Here is a 14,434-nt window from a genome sequence, read left to right as displayed (position 1 = left end):
TTGCAAACATGGAAGAAGGAAACAGTTTACTGCTTTATAAAGCAGGAAAGTTGGATGAATTTCCATGGGTAAAGATGAGAATAACATGAAATAAGAAAATTTCATTCTTAAGCAGCTTTGCTTGCATGTTTTTCAATAATTACAGCCGTCTGAAACTGGAAAAAAATTCTAATGAAATTTAATTAAATTCTCTCTAAAATGAGGCGTACCTGCAACCTCGCTTCACTGCTTGCAGCTTGTGAGATGCTACAAAAACAACTGACAGACACTATAAAATGTATCTCTGTTTTAGTTCTATTTTCGAAGAGAAACTCATGAGACCTCTCAAGGTTTCTATTTTTTAAATTGAGACATTTAAGTATCTAGGAGAAAGGCATTAACAAAAACATTATCACCAGTCAGAACCTTATCCAAATGCATCCTAACCAACCTCACTGAATTTCCATTTGTATACTGAAAATCATGTTATAAGATAACACACCCTTATTAGGAGTGCCTTTAATTCACTTTCTGATAGTTAACTTTGGCTTTAGTGTAAAGCAGTGATTTCTTACATCAGTCTTAATTATTGGCCATTAAGCAATTTTGATGCAGTGACAATTTTACTATCGGCTCCTCCCTGAAAGAAAAGAGCCTCCAAGTGAGGGATTTTCTGCTGCCTTGTGTCTTGTGTTCAAATGCAAAATAAATAACCTCTTGAGCAGCTCTGAGATGGAGGTGTCCTTACCTTTCTGAGGCCTGATGATGAAGGACTGCGTGGCCCCGTTCACCAGCCGGCAGTAGCCGTCGATCAGGTCAGCCATGTTCTCTGCAATGGTTAAGGATGGTGCTGTCACTGTCAGTGGCTACAGAAGGGAAAAAAAACAAGGCACCAACAAAGAGGAATTATTGTAGATGCAAACACTGAGTGGAACAGCTGTGTCATTGCATCAGAACTTTACACACGCCTGCAAAGTGTAAACAGAAGAATGTGGGTGAGCAGGGAACCAGAGAGAGATTCTCGCTTTAACTTTTGTGCAGCAAATTTCAACCAGGAGGTTCAGAAAGCACAGCTGGTAAAACCTTCCACCTAAATGTAGCGTTAATTTGGGCTTATGAAGTGTAAACCACTGTTGAATACAACTGCTATGACTTTCAGGGTTATAATTAAGACAATTCTGAAGAAGTTCCTTATTCCTTAAAGCTCTCACAGGTGGCATCTTTTTTCCCCACTCTGCAAGAATTTATTCTTTGCCTAAAAACAGCCCTTCCCAATTTCAAAGAAGATTTTTTAAAAAATAAAATATGTAGAATGGAAAGAGATGAGAGACATGGAGACAAGCTATTAATGTCAACACCACCAATATTTATTATCCTCTGCACAGATCTGCCTCTCTCCCTCAATCCTGCTCTACCACTGTTTTCTGATGCAATGGACCAAGAAAAAGATTTGATTTCACTTCCAGCGCTGCTTCTATGTAATACAAGAGAACAAATTTTTCTTCTTTCACATTTCCCCTTTATATAAAAGTGGAATTGCTGTTTCCTCTCTAGGATGCAGTACATATGCACAGGCTGCTATTAAATTGCATTTAAGACCTACTGGTTTTATATTAAGCTGCTTCTATGAATATCAAAGTCTACAAGCACCAGATGCAAAACATAAAACATGTAATGAACTTTAAATCGATTTTAAAAAACTAAACCCAGAACAAAAGTCGAATATAGAGAATATCCACATTAAGAGTATGCTGCACCCTGCTCCTTGCAATGAAAAACAAAGTAGCAAGTTTATCACCATATACAATATAAATAACATACCTCAGGTGCACCTGCTATCTTCAGTTGCAACATCCCTTTTCTGTCCTTGTCTTCACTGTTTGAATACTGAATGGTTTGCACTTGATTGAAATCTGCTAGATGGGTTGGCTGCAGAAAGGCAACACAAAAAAAATGAGGGGAAAAAAAAATCCAAATTACAGCAAAATAGCCTGCCTTTATCCCTGAGGTTGCAAAAGCACAGGTAGACTTCGATCCCCAAACTACACGTGCAGAAATCTGTTCTCTGTTTCTTTCTAGAGTTTCGTTACCCCATACAACACTCACAAATATCCAGTTTCTGGAAAAAGAATCCAGCTCCACTGTGCCCACAGAGGTCACTGTTGAGTAGCGCCAGGCGCACACTGAAGTGGGAACAAACTCTTGGATGTCAACAGAGGAAACTCAACAGGAAAAAACCACATGGAACCCAACACTGACACATTCCCAAACATCCCTCCAGACTGCTGGAAAAGGTATGTTCTTAGCTGTGCATTCCTGATTTCCCCATCTTTTCAGTGCTTTTGAATTCATTTCAATAGAAAGCTGGACATGGGCTCAGCTTAAGTCAGGATTCTAAAATTCCCAAACATTTTGCTGAAGGATCTGTCTGGACAGAGCTCCTTTGCACCATGGGGGTGCACAGGAAATACTGAAATACAACTGGAATCAAGTAAGGAAAAGGCTGTGAAGGGTATAAAGAAAAGAAATAAGCACAAACGCCTGCACAAATGTGCTCACCAACAGGTTAAACAAGCCCTGCATTTACACATTCCTAAGAAAGAGAACAACTCAGAATAATTCACGTATTTCATTGGTAAAAAGTACCCACCAATGTTTCAAATTCTGCAAGTGAGCACTTCACTGGGTAGAAAAGCCAAAAAATTCAGGGCTAAAGCTGACCCTATCTCTGTACCTAACACCAGTGCCTTTCCTCTGATCCCAAATCACAAATTGGTATCTGACTAAGAGCTGAGAGCTCTGCTGAGGTCAGACTGGTCACTCTCCTTTCTGTGACATCGAGTTCACAACAGGTCATGGTTGTTAACACAGTGACTGAGAAAAAAACCCACAGAACAGAAGCAGACTTACATTTGCACCCTTGTCTGTCAGGTAACTGATTCCTTCTTCTGGGCCAATTGCCAGTTCCACTGAAATAATCCAGCTTGACTTGGGAGTCAAAGGAGAAAGGGCAGAATTTCAGTAGTAAGACAAGGCCTTGCTATAGAACACTATCATCCAATGTGGTAATTACAGGTTTTAGTAATTAATATCTAGAAGCTTTTCAACTCATCAAACAAAATTATATTAAAATCGAGTAATTCTGTAACTGGCAAAACCCCTCATGACTCATTTCCTGGGGATCTCTGCTACTCAAAACTGCACTTCCATGTGTTTTATCTTAGGTCTACAAGAGAACTATGGATTTCCTGTATTTCCTCTTCTCATGAACACTGACATTCAAGTTCTAATTTCTGCTGGAATCTCCATTTTCCCAAACCTTCCAGACTTGGAGCACTTCATCAAAATTTGTTTGAAATAGATACAGATTAGCAGGTATTAGATGAAAAATTACTAAAAGAAGTTGAGAAGTTTCATTTCATTTCTTTGTGGAAACAGCTGAAAAAGTGCTTGACTTTCACAAACAAAGCACCTATAAAAATACCTTATTTTACATACAATTCTTACTCCAACTAATGAATGATGATTTTTTTTAAACAGTCACTGGAGAAATTTCTAAATAAAATCAATAAATATGATTTGTTGCTAAAGAAATCCAATTATCTCTATGTAAGAACAGGAGTCAAGCAAAAACTTATTTCATAACCAAGCAAAAACAATTGGACTTAAAACTCTAGAAAGTATTCTCGTGATTGTGACATTCCTCTACTTACACCAAGAGCACACTTGAAGCATTCCTTGTCAAATCTGTACACTGGAGAGAGAATCTCAAAGAACTTCAAAATACTTTCTTCTCTATTGAGGTTGGCAAATTGTCGAAACGTTTGTTGGATTAATTTCCGAAGTGTTTTGGCCTGTGTATTAAAACATTTGGAGAATTATTTTATATCTATTAGCTGAGGGACATTTTAAGAGTTTTGGTCACTCAGTAGCACTAAGGGTCTTTATCTATGAAATGCAGACAATTCTCAAGGAATTAAAAAAGCTTCAAAATGTAAGCAGTAGTTCTGCCTTTTAACTTCTGCTTAGCATCAACATTATTTCTGCTGTATTACAGAGAGGATATCTAACAACATTTTGAATAAGTTATAATAAAAAAAACACATGTTAACTTCTTTCAGGAATATTTGTTCTAAGTTCCTCATTTCTCTCAATTTCTGAACTGTGTCCCAATACAAAAAACAAAACAAAACAATTTATACCTCCATATGAGATTTTAAACCTAAATCACCATTCTCTCTCTTACCTGGCAATAACAAGCCAACTGTAGCTGTATCTTAATCTCTGCATACAATAACTTAGACTATCCATAATAAAGTGTATTCTTTCAGTCTGATAATAAGCAAAAAAAAAAACACTTCAATATAAAAAAGATGTAATTTAAATAGTAGACTGAATGTAAAAAGTAAACCAAACTATATTAACTATGGTATCTAGCACTTTATTACTGTTTTCAGGGTACAAATAACCACTTAGAGCAGCACAAAGGCTAGCTAAACTAATACTTTAAAAAACATGAATTATCTGCCTGTACATAATGTATAGTCCCTGAAAGACAGACACTCACAGAAAATAAAAACTGCCTGAGAAGCAGTATCTCTAAGATGCCCCCAATCTGAACAAGCCGTCAAGAACTGTGAATAAAAACATCTGTCTAAAGTGACTTTTTAGTCACTTAAAAACACATTTCTAATACATCTTCCAACTAACAACGACAGAAAGCAAAACCATGCTTATCTTCCCAATATGTCAAGGTTAAGACAGGAATTACCACTGTTCCACCATGCAAACATATCTGTCCCATTTTAACAGCAGTAAAACTCTCTATTCTCCCACACTGCCTGTTAACAGCCCAGGCAGTACACAAATATCAACTTCCTTCTGTCATTAGCACTTCCAGCCAGATTAGGCACTCGTTTTTAGAAAGCCTTCACAGAATGTTCAGAAGTCAAAATAGCCAGAAATGTTTATGTGGAGTGTTTAGGAGGAGTTACTCCAGTACCAGTAACGCAAGGGTGTTGCACATTCACAAAATAATCAGTTTTGCAATGATGCATACATAGGTTGGAAAAAAAGCCCTTTCAGCACATACTGTATTGTCAAATTAACAAAGAAATCAGTGACTTTGGCATAATTTCAAATTATTTTGCCAGTTTAGCAGAATCAGCTATCAGGTGGATCATTAAGGAGGCTGCAGAGCTGGACAGGGCCAGAAAGCCTTTAGCAGTCAGGAAACCTTCTCTGTGCACCCCGAGCTGCCTCAGGCTTTGTTAGGACTCAGACACTCTACACTGGACCTCCCTGTTATCTTTATTTTTACTGAGAAAACCAATTTCAAGGCAACTGCAAACCTCAGGCTTAGCTTATCAGTGGCAAATACCAGGAGCAAGACACAACAAACTAAAAAAGCACTTGCTAGCTCAAGGTGTCCCAAGTATTCTGGCCACTCAGCTGGTGAATGATACTTTATTCTGCTCATGGTTTGTTTTCCTGACCAATTCTAGCATCACATTTACTGCCAGGAATACTGGCATGTGTAATCTGTCTCTTTTCAGTCCACCAAGAAGAATTTGTCACTTCAAATTCTAACATAATGAGCAAGGTGCCAAGATAGAAAGTCGATTAGAGTCACGGGCTGGTTTAGTTTGCAAGGGACTTCAAAGCCCATTTTGTTCCAATCCCCCTGCCACGGGCAGGGACACCTTCCACTATCCCAAGGTTGCTCCAAGTCCCACCCAGCTGGATGAACATTTCCAGGGATGGGGCAGCCACAGCTTCTCTGGGCAACCCCTATAGTGCCTCACCACCCTCACAGGGAAGAATTTCTTCCCAATATCCGATCATTATTGGATGATCAGTGGGAAGCCATTCCTTGTGTCCTGTCACTCCATCCCTTGTTCAACGTCCCTCCCCAGCTCTCTTTCAGCCCCTTTAGCCACAAGAAAGAGCTCTCAGGTCTCCCCAGAGCCTTCTCTTCTCAAGGCTGAACAGCCCCCAGAAACACACCTCTTCCATAACAGGAGATATCAGAATATCTATCAGAAATATCTGCAAATAGCAACTTCAAGAGAAATGCACTGAAAACTTGACCTTAAAAGCACTTCTAAGAACCACTGTTCCCCCTCTGTGTTTGTTCAAAGCAGAGAGAATTGAGAGAAATAATGAAATTTGTATTTCACAGCTACTGGGAACCCTCCTTTGCCTGCCAGTTCAAATTCCCTGGTTTTCACAAAGTGGAAGAGCAATTTAAGGATTTGGACTGATCCTGTACTATTCTGAATAGGGATTTCATTTTCATTAAAAAGCAGACACACTTCTCCTTCCCTTGTTTTTCTTCTTCATATGTCCAACATTTTTTTTCATGTCTTTACAAGGTTCCACTCAGCTTCACCTTCTGGCAACTCTTGCTACTTCTTCCTGCTATTCTCCCCATTTCATGATTTCCAAAGTGCAATCTTCTTGGTCAGTCAGTTTTCTGGCTCCATAATATTATTTTTGAGACAGTTATTCATACTTTTATGTCTGGAGCCTTTTACCACAATTTCTCCCGTTAGCAGAAAATACAGTTTCAGATAATTGCTTAAATTAAAATGCAGAGGGGATTACTTAAATCCACTTGACTTCATTAGCTTCTGATTTTCAAAAGTCTTTTGAAACAAAACCTTGTCATGACAGACCTTTTGTGTTTACCCATTTAAATCACAATGCAGATTCTTTCCAAATCTCAAATTGAATTCTATTCTTTCTATAAAGCTCCACTGCTTACCAAAACCAGCTCCGAAACAGCAATTTATGATTTATGCTTTCATGTATCAATTGTAAGAGACATTTAACCAGGACATTCATATTGAGGTGGCTATAAATGCAAAATACTTGGTGACCATTCTTAATCCCCCTTTTCATCACATGTTGAGAAAAATTTGCATTTTTCACTCTGAGAACATATGGACTTCAATGGGAGTGAGATTCAAGTAACTTTTATAGTCTTAGCTAGGATTAACATAAGCAGAAATTACTGGAAATCTTCCTTGAATAAGCTGGATACAGTCTTGCAAAAGAAGGTAACCAAGTTTATCAAGTTCCCAGTAAAAATACTCTTTTCTAACATGTTCCCTTCCTCTTTCTCCAGAAGTCTCATTTTTCTTTTAGAGAAGGAAAAAAAAAAAAAAAAAAGTTATTTGATACAAGAGGCTCCAAGGACTGGTTTTGCACTTTCACCCCCAAGGTTTGAGAGGCAGAGCTGTGCCCCTCTCACAGCAGCTCAGCAAGGCCGTGTGAATCACTTTATCCTTGTCCAGCCAGATGCATGACCGGGATTTAGATCCCACCAATCCGACAGACAGCTTGGATGTTTTATCACAAAGCAAAACTGCACAGCAATTCCCTTAGGACTGTACAGTGAAAACTATAATGCAATTTTCAGATTTCTGACACATTTTTCTTTACAGCAGTATAGGATTGACTGGGACTGTAATTACCTTCACTGAATCTAGTAAACTCTTCGGGAAAAACCGTCTCAAACCAACATCCTTCCTGAAAGAAAAAGTACACACAGCATTAATATCAAAAACATTGTGCAGTATCATATTTCTCTTTTCAAGGTGCTTTGCATCTATGTCCTCTTTTTTAACTAGTATACACAATTACTAAACCATTTCCCTAACAAAGTTCTTGAAAATCTCAGTAGCAAACAGACTACCAATAAAATTCTAACTACAGCATCACCCCAACTCAAATGTGGCACAGCAGCACCTTCTATTTTAAACTCCAAAGGATATTGCATTTAACCAGGTACCTGTGTGGAAAGTCTGTTATTTGAAATGGTGGCTTGGGCACAGAGGAGTTTTGAGAACAAAAACTGTTATTTGTACGTGTTTTAATAATTTCAAGAATATAGAAAAAATGTTCTTAGAGCATGTAGTCAGATGAGAGGGGAACAAAATGAAAGTGGAAAACCTCTACTAGAATGGAGCAGAAGATATAATACAGAACTATAGAATAGTTTGGGTTTGACAAGATCTTAATGACCATTCAGTTGCCATGGGGAGGGACAAGTTCTACTAGACCAGGTTTCTCAGAGCCCCAACTTGGCCCAAGCAATCCAGGAATCCATAAAGGAATACTCAAGAGATCACCTCACTAAGCATGCTGTGTGCAATTCCACTACTGTTTTACCCTTTGAAACAGCATAATTAAGGGGCTGTTTAAATGTCTACTATTATGTTTTCCTCATACTGAGCAAATTAAAAATTACCAACTTTTTCTTGCAAGCAATCTCACTTTTTGCAATTATAAATTGGGTGGCTGTGAGCTCAGATTTTGCCAACTGAATTTATCAAGCTCATGTTCACACTTATAAACTGGGTTGTAGCCCTGGTTTGAAAATCAGAGCCAGTAAATATTTCTATGCTCTGATGTGCTGCAGGTAGCTTATGTTTGACGTGTGCTTGTGTCACTGCAAGTGAACATCAGCTTCAAAAAAAGGTGCTCCAGAAATTGCCAATGATATTAGTGCAGAAGACAGCACTGTACAACTAAGTGCAAAAAACTCACATGTAAAAAAAGGAAAAAATAGGAGAAAAGTATAACTAGGAAAAGGATTTATAGCTCAAAGGCATTACTGATTTTTTTCTTTTTAGGACATTACCATCTCTTTCAACTATTCTTATCTGCTTCTGGAACAAGTATGAAAGTGAGCTTTCCATGACTGCATACTTTGAACATACACAGAAATACATCTGGAATTCTTACACTTGGCAAAGCAAGAAATAGCTGTTAGCAAGCAGAGATATTCAGGATTTATTTACTGCTATCTAACGGCACAAGAACAAAGCCAACAGTAAAGTCAATATAAAAAGCTCTCTCAGAAGAATAAACCAGGGTATTTTTAAAGCTCTCTGAAGATGAGTAGTATACAGTTTCATACTAAAAACATCCTCAACCAGGAGGAGCAGAATGTTCATGTGCAGCACTGGCATCTGTGCAATGACAGTAAGCTGCAGGATTATAAAACTTCATAAATGTTAATTCCTTCCATGCATTTCTTCTCAAATGCAAATGATACTCGGTTTATCATCCCACACAGTTAAATGAATCTAACACACTATTACCATCTAAATAATATGCAAAGACATTTTGACAGGGACATATTAGTTTAACATTAAGTATTTGAGAGAGAGAGTTGGTGCTTCTGAAATGAAGCACCTTCCATCACCCTGGTATCCTTCATCTTAACAGTCCTGCAGCACACAGCTGCCACAGCCTCATTTGATTCATTACTAGGACAAGCTGTAGAGCAGCCTTTTGTACAGCTCTGGGTGCAACAAACTGAGAAAAAATTCTTATGCAGAGTATAAGAGACCACAACTCTTAACAAAACTTGTTAATAAAGCATCTCCTGTGTTTAGCTGAGATGGCAAATTTCTTTACTGAAGGAGAATTTAACAGAAGAACCACACAGATTTAATTCCCTGGCCAGCAACAAGTTATGGATACCTATAAATAAGAGAATAAGCACTGGAAATTGGAACATACAAACAGTTCTACACACACAATCATACAAACTCCTTCCCAGCTGTGCTGTGTGGGGGTAGAATGGCCAACAAGGGAGACATCAACTCAGGGCTCTGGATGAAGGACTCAGACATCTGGTTTCTGATTGTCAACAAGAGATAGCCAGCACTGAGAGCCTGGTTTGTACAGTTCTACTAAAGCTTTGTGCTTAACCTCATCTACTCCAGCCTATTTATGGGCTTAAATCTAAATTCAATTTTTTTTAATGTACAAACTTCAGTCAGATTAATAAAACACCAACTACAGATAGGTGATACTGCTTGTCTTATAATAATAAGAAGCTTTAGGCAGCATGTATCATGTATTTTTCACCTCAATTCAAGTTACAACAAAAAAAGTAACATTAGATTAACATAATAGACTTTAACATGCCTTTTACCAAATTGTGGCTGCACCTGTTCCTTCCTACAGCTCCCATTTCTGTACTTGTAATTATCCCTGTTCTCACTAACAGGCTTCACATTTATTATGAAAAAATTCTTCTTTCACTCCATGAAGGCCCAACTATTAAAGGCTACTTAACAATTTGATCCCATCTACCATTTTCCATCCAGATCTGTTCTTGTAAGACAATCTGATCAAAGACAAATATACATCAAATAGACATCTGACAAAGGCAGGCAAGGAGCAATCACACCCAATGCAAAAAAGGGCCATTTAAAAATTGCTCTCAGCTGGTTAAGTGCCTCATGATGTACTAAAACCAGCAATCCCCCACAAAAAATACCAAAAAGCCTCACTTGAGCAATAAGTATTACTTGTGCAGTTAAAGATTTATGGGCTATTAAGATGGTAAGATCAAATTAATGCATTTTGGGGATCACTGGCACTTTTTGTAGACCTTTCCAGCTTGTAATTATCTATAGTATAGTATAGTCAGTTTGTTTTTTTCCTTCATGTCTCCCAGCTAAATCCCATACAAATCACATCTTGCTTCTCAAAAAAGAAAAAAACTTTTGAAATGCACAATTCTCCACGTCCAATTCTACATGGCATTAAGCTGTTACATTTTGCACATCAGGGTTTTGCTTCACTTTGCCTTTCAGCAGCAATTTATTACTTCCAACCAAAGCAGTCACTGTTTGGAAAACAAAGACTGAAGGAAAGAAATCACTGTTAAACTGGAAGCAGCACCACACTGAGTTCTCCTGGAACTCTCACCTGTTGCAATTATTAATTATACTTTGTGTGACCTGTTATGACCCTGCTTTCCTTTGTATGATTGTTTCCAAAGTCATTAACATAATTACTTACGCTTGAAGCTCCTGACTTGCCAAAAAACTGGCTTAAAAATACTCAAGTTCTTACTGAAACATATGAATGTAAACTACATCAACCATAACTCACGTACTTTCAAATCTTATTTTATATCCTCTTTCAGTCTTGTCTATCTGCTCATCCCCTTTATTTTTTATTAGTCCTTTCTCATTTTGTGATGTGTTCCCTCAACCAGGTTATTTCTGCTAATGTTTCTACAGACAAAAACCTGAAGTCCTTACAAAATAAATTTTAAAAAATCCCTAATTCAAACAAAACTAAAGTTTTAAAAAATCTGGATAAATACAGAAGTACTCCGGAAATACCAAATAAGCCGGCTAGTCATCAAAGTTATCTTTACCTAGTAATATCATAGATCCCTCAAAAATCCTTGTAAACTTATGCACTGTTGTATAAAATCTTTCCTTCCTCCTCCAAATGCCCTAATTTCACAACTCTAAAAGTTAGCACCCATTTGTCATTAAAAATAAGATTAAAAAATCGAGACTTCACTGCTTCAGCAACCTTTTATTCCAATTTTGTGTTAAACTGTACAGGATCTTTTCACAAGGGTAATTAGTAATAAGCGTATCATTGGTGCATGTATGCCTCAAACTTTATCCACTACATAAATACAAATAAAATCAGTTTTCAGGTTTTTGTTTAAAAGCTGAAGGACTTTGGCTTGTTTGAACTGAAGCCATCTCCTGTACAACATGAATAAATAAACAAAATATTTCAGTGCAAGGATGCTCCTTGGTCTTCTTTAAATTTGTGATACACAGATAAACAATAACCTTGTTAACTGCAAGGTCACAACTCAGAAAATGCACACACTGAGCAAACAGAAACAAAAACAATACCACAAACATTTTCAAGTAACTCAAACTTTACCACAAATGAGTCACAACTGAAAAATGCAACTGGGGACAGAAAAACACTGAGAAATAAAATAACCTCACTACCAGAGTTGGTGAACCCCATAAACATTAGCAAAATTGCTAAAAACCACAGTAAGCCTCCTGACCAGGTTTAAACTACTCCAAACCTGTTTCTCTGGACCACAGTTAAAAGGCACTTCTCCTACATCTCAATGGGTTTCATCATCCTTTTCTTACATTAAAGCATCTTAACAACCTGGATGGAATTGAAAAATTACAACAGAACGTTCTGTCATTGAACTGAATTTATTGTTCCTGATGCAGAAAAGGGACAGTTCAAACCTAAAGCTAGAACACAGTACTTACTCTAACACTTCATAGTTGGACTTCTTTTCTAATGCATTGCCTCTCATCTCTCCGTAGGATCTCCTGAAGTCAGGAAAAATATTTGAAAGCAACAATTATTGGATAATTCAGCCTAAAACTACAACATCAACATAATCAAAACTTCTACTCAGCATCAGAAAACATTGGCAGAATGAATTCAAAAGTTAAGTACTAAGTACATTATTATCCTACCTCAACAGATCAGATTTTTATTTCACAAATTAACTTTTCTTTCAGAAAAGAAGTGACCTAATCTGGCCTTCATCAGCTCCTTTCTACCTCACACTGCACTTCCTTGTGAGAACCCTCTGTGCATGGAACAGGGAGAACCAGGGGAAGCAGGGAATGACGAGAACTGCTCCAATCCAGACATATTCACATTAACAAGTGAAAGAATAAATAGGAAAGCTTTGTTAGGAGAGGGATGAGATTGTTGTTTTCATGGAGAAAATGGACCAATGCTCATTCTAGGAGTTTCAGTAGTTCATCTACGAGAAGTATCTCGTAAAAATGTTCTGAAGAACCACAGCTTGAGAACCAGGGAAGGCAGGAGCTGGCTGACAACATAATCACAGATTATTCTTTTCATCACATGTTTTGAAATAAGGCACAATGATTTTTTAACTGCATTAGGAGCTTGCAGTTACACAAAGAACTTTTCGTTTCTCTGAGGCTACCAGCAAAACTTACAACAAAGGCATCAGGTTCTCCTGTGATACCTAAGAAATTTCATAAGCCTAAATTTTGTTTTAATTTGGAAAGTACTGTTCAAAGGACACTTTTATTCATTCCTAACAAGTTTACATTTGTCATTCATTTCTTATCAATTTTACTTCTTCTCTAATCTCCCTGTGTGAGACATCAGCATAACTAAATCAAATGTTTCAGGCTGGAAATTCTCCATAAATTAGCAAAACCCAACACATGCATTTCAAAGATGGGAACTCTCTCAAGGATCTCTTAATCTATTTATCTTTATTTTCCAGCTATCTATGCAGTTGACAAGAATGCCAAAAACACCCAAAAGGATCCTTAAGATTTAATCATTTCAAAATAGCACGTTAAAAATTGAGTAAATACAGAGAGGAAAGGTAGCAGCATTTATCTATAATTACATTCTTTAGCTGTAGGATTTATATATGCAGAATCACAAGACTATTTACTAAATAACACCACAGATGCATTTCTTTTTAAGCATACTTCAATGTACTCTACAGGCCTTTGAATTATTCAGATGATGAATTCACCCAAAAGGCAGTATATCAAGATGTAATTAATTAAAATTTTAAAATAATGTTAATTTAAAAATCACTAGAAATGAGTTACAATACAGTCTATTCAGTTTTTTTTCAAACTGCTTTGTAGCAGAAAAAGTCTTATGATGTTTTATTCAGCTCTACTGGTCAGAAATTGATGAACTTTAAGCAGTTTCAAAATTAATGTATATATTCTGTCAGAAAGATGTTGAATAATAAATTAAATTATCAGCTTACCGGATTTCAAGGCAACCTAGTTTCAAAGCAATTTCCTGGTCCACTTGATCTGCTATTTCTAACATATAGTCATTTTTCACCTACAGCAAAAGAAGCAGGTAGGCATCACAGAAAGATCAGTTCAGTGCCAACACAGATTAAAATACTCTCCAAAACTTTCAAATAAATACATCTTAATTTTCTGGAATGACATTTCACAGTCCAGGAAGAGAAAAAAGAATTTGTGTTCATATTCTCCACAAATGAGCTGCACTTAGGTAAGAAACACATTTTGACCACAATGAACTTGATTGAAAAAATCCTTACCTATGTCACTATAGGCTATGCTTTATGAAATATAATGAAAATTCAGAGAGGACTGAGCAGACTCTTACACCTGCATTCCAGCTAGGAGAAGGCAAGCTGTGTTTTGAACCATCCTGATAAACAGGATTTAATTGTCTAGGCAGACCTAATCATGTAAATAAAACTTATAAATGCCTGGGAATTACAGTGAAAATAAAAATAGAAGTAAACAGAAAAGAATGTGCAAATTGTACTGCATAAAATGGCACAGAATAATGCGGCATAAAATAATGCTGAACTAGTAAGAAGAACCAAGAGTGAAACTGGGTGGTGACCATCTACAGTAGGAAACACTTGATATCTTCATCACATGTCCTGGACTTGTCTTATTTACCAACATGGATGTGAGCAGAATCTTGTATTTTAGGTAATACTTTCACCACACTGGAATAAGCAATTTATACAGTAACTAACAACAAAAAATTCAGGCAGTAAGAGAGAACAGAACCAGCGCCCAAAAACTTCACTCTGCAAATCTTCTACCAGTAAATCTTGACAGCTTTTCCTTAACAGCTCCTG

At 37.1% G+C, this 14,434-nt stretch overlaps 1 protein-coding gene across 35 annotated transcripts in view; it reads right to left on the bottom strand.

Annotated features, from left to right (window-relative positions):
* PTK2 (protein tyrosine kinase 2) overlaps positions 1-14,434 on the bottom strand; it is a 190,905-nt gene that overhangs the window by 62,831 nt on the left and 113,640 nt on the right. For all 35 annotated transcript variants that reach the window (XR_015283368.1, XM_086877588.1, XM_086877666.1 and 32 more), the window contains 7 exons: positions 13,571-13,650; positions 12,057-12,119; positions 7,458-7,512; positions 3,693-3,833; positions 2,890-2,967; positions 1,801-1,908; positions 728-845 (listed from right to left, as the gene is read on the bottom strand). Coding sequence is in view for 34 of the 35 variants with exons in the window: in XM_086877588.1 (XP_086733714.1) it covers positions 728-845; positions 1,801-1,908; positions 2,890-2,967; positions 3,693-3,833; positions 7,458-7,512; positions 12,057-12,119; positions 13,571-13,650 (643 nt within the window). In the remaining variant the exon portion in view is untranslated. The remainder of the gene's footprint in view (positions 1-727; positions 846-1,800; positions 1,909-2,889; positions 2,968-3,692; positions 3,834-7,457; positions 7,513-12,056; positions 12,120-13,570; positions 13,651-14,434) is intronic.

Source organism: Cyanistes caeruleus, chromosome 1 (genome assembly GCF_971803275.1).
Source record: "Cyanistes caeruleus chromosome 1, bCyaCae1.hap1.1, whole genome shotgun sequence".
In the NCBI taxonomy this organism is placed as follows: domain Eukaryota; kingdom Metazoa; phylum Chordata; class Aves; order Passeriformes; family Paridae; genus Cyanistes; species Cyanistes caeruleus.
The sequence above is the reverse complement of the archived record's forward strand: the minus strand, read 5'-3'. Positions and strand labels throughout refer to the sequence as shown.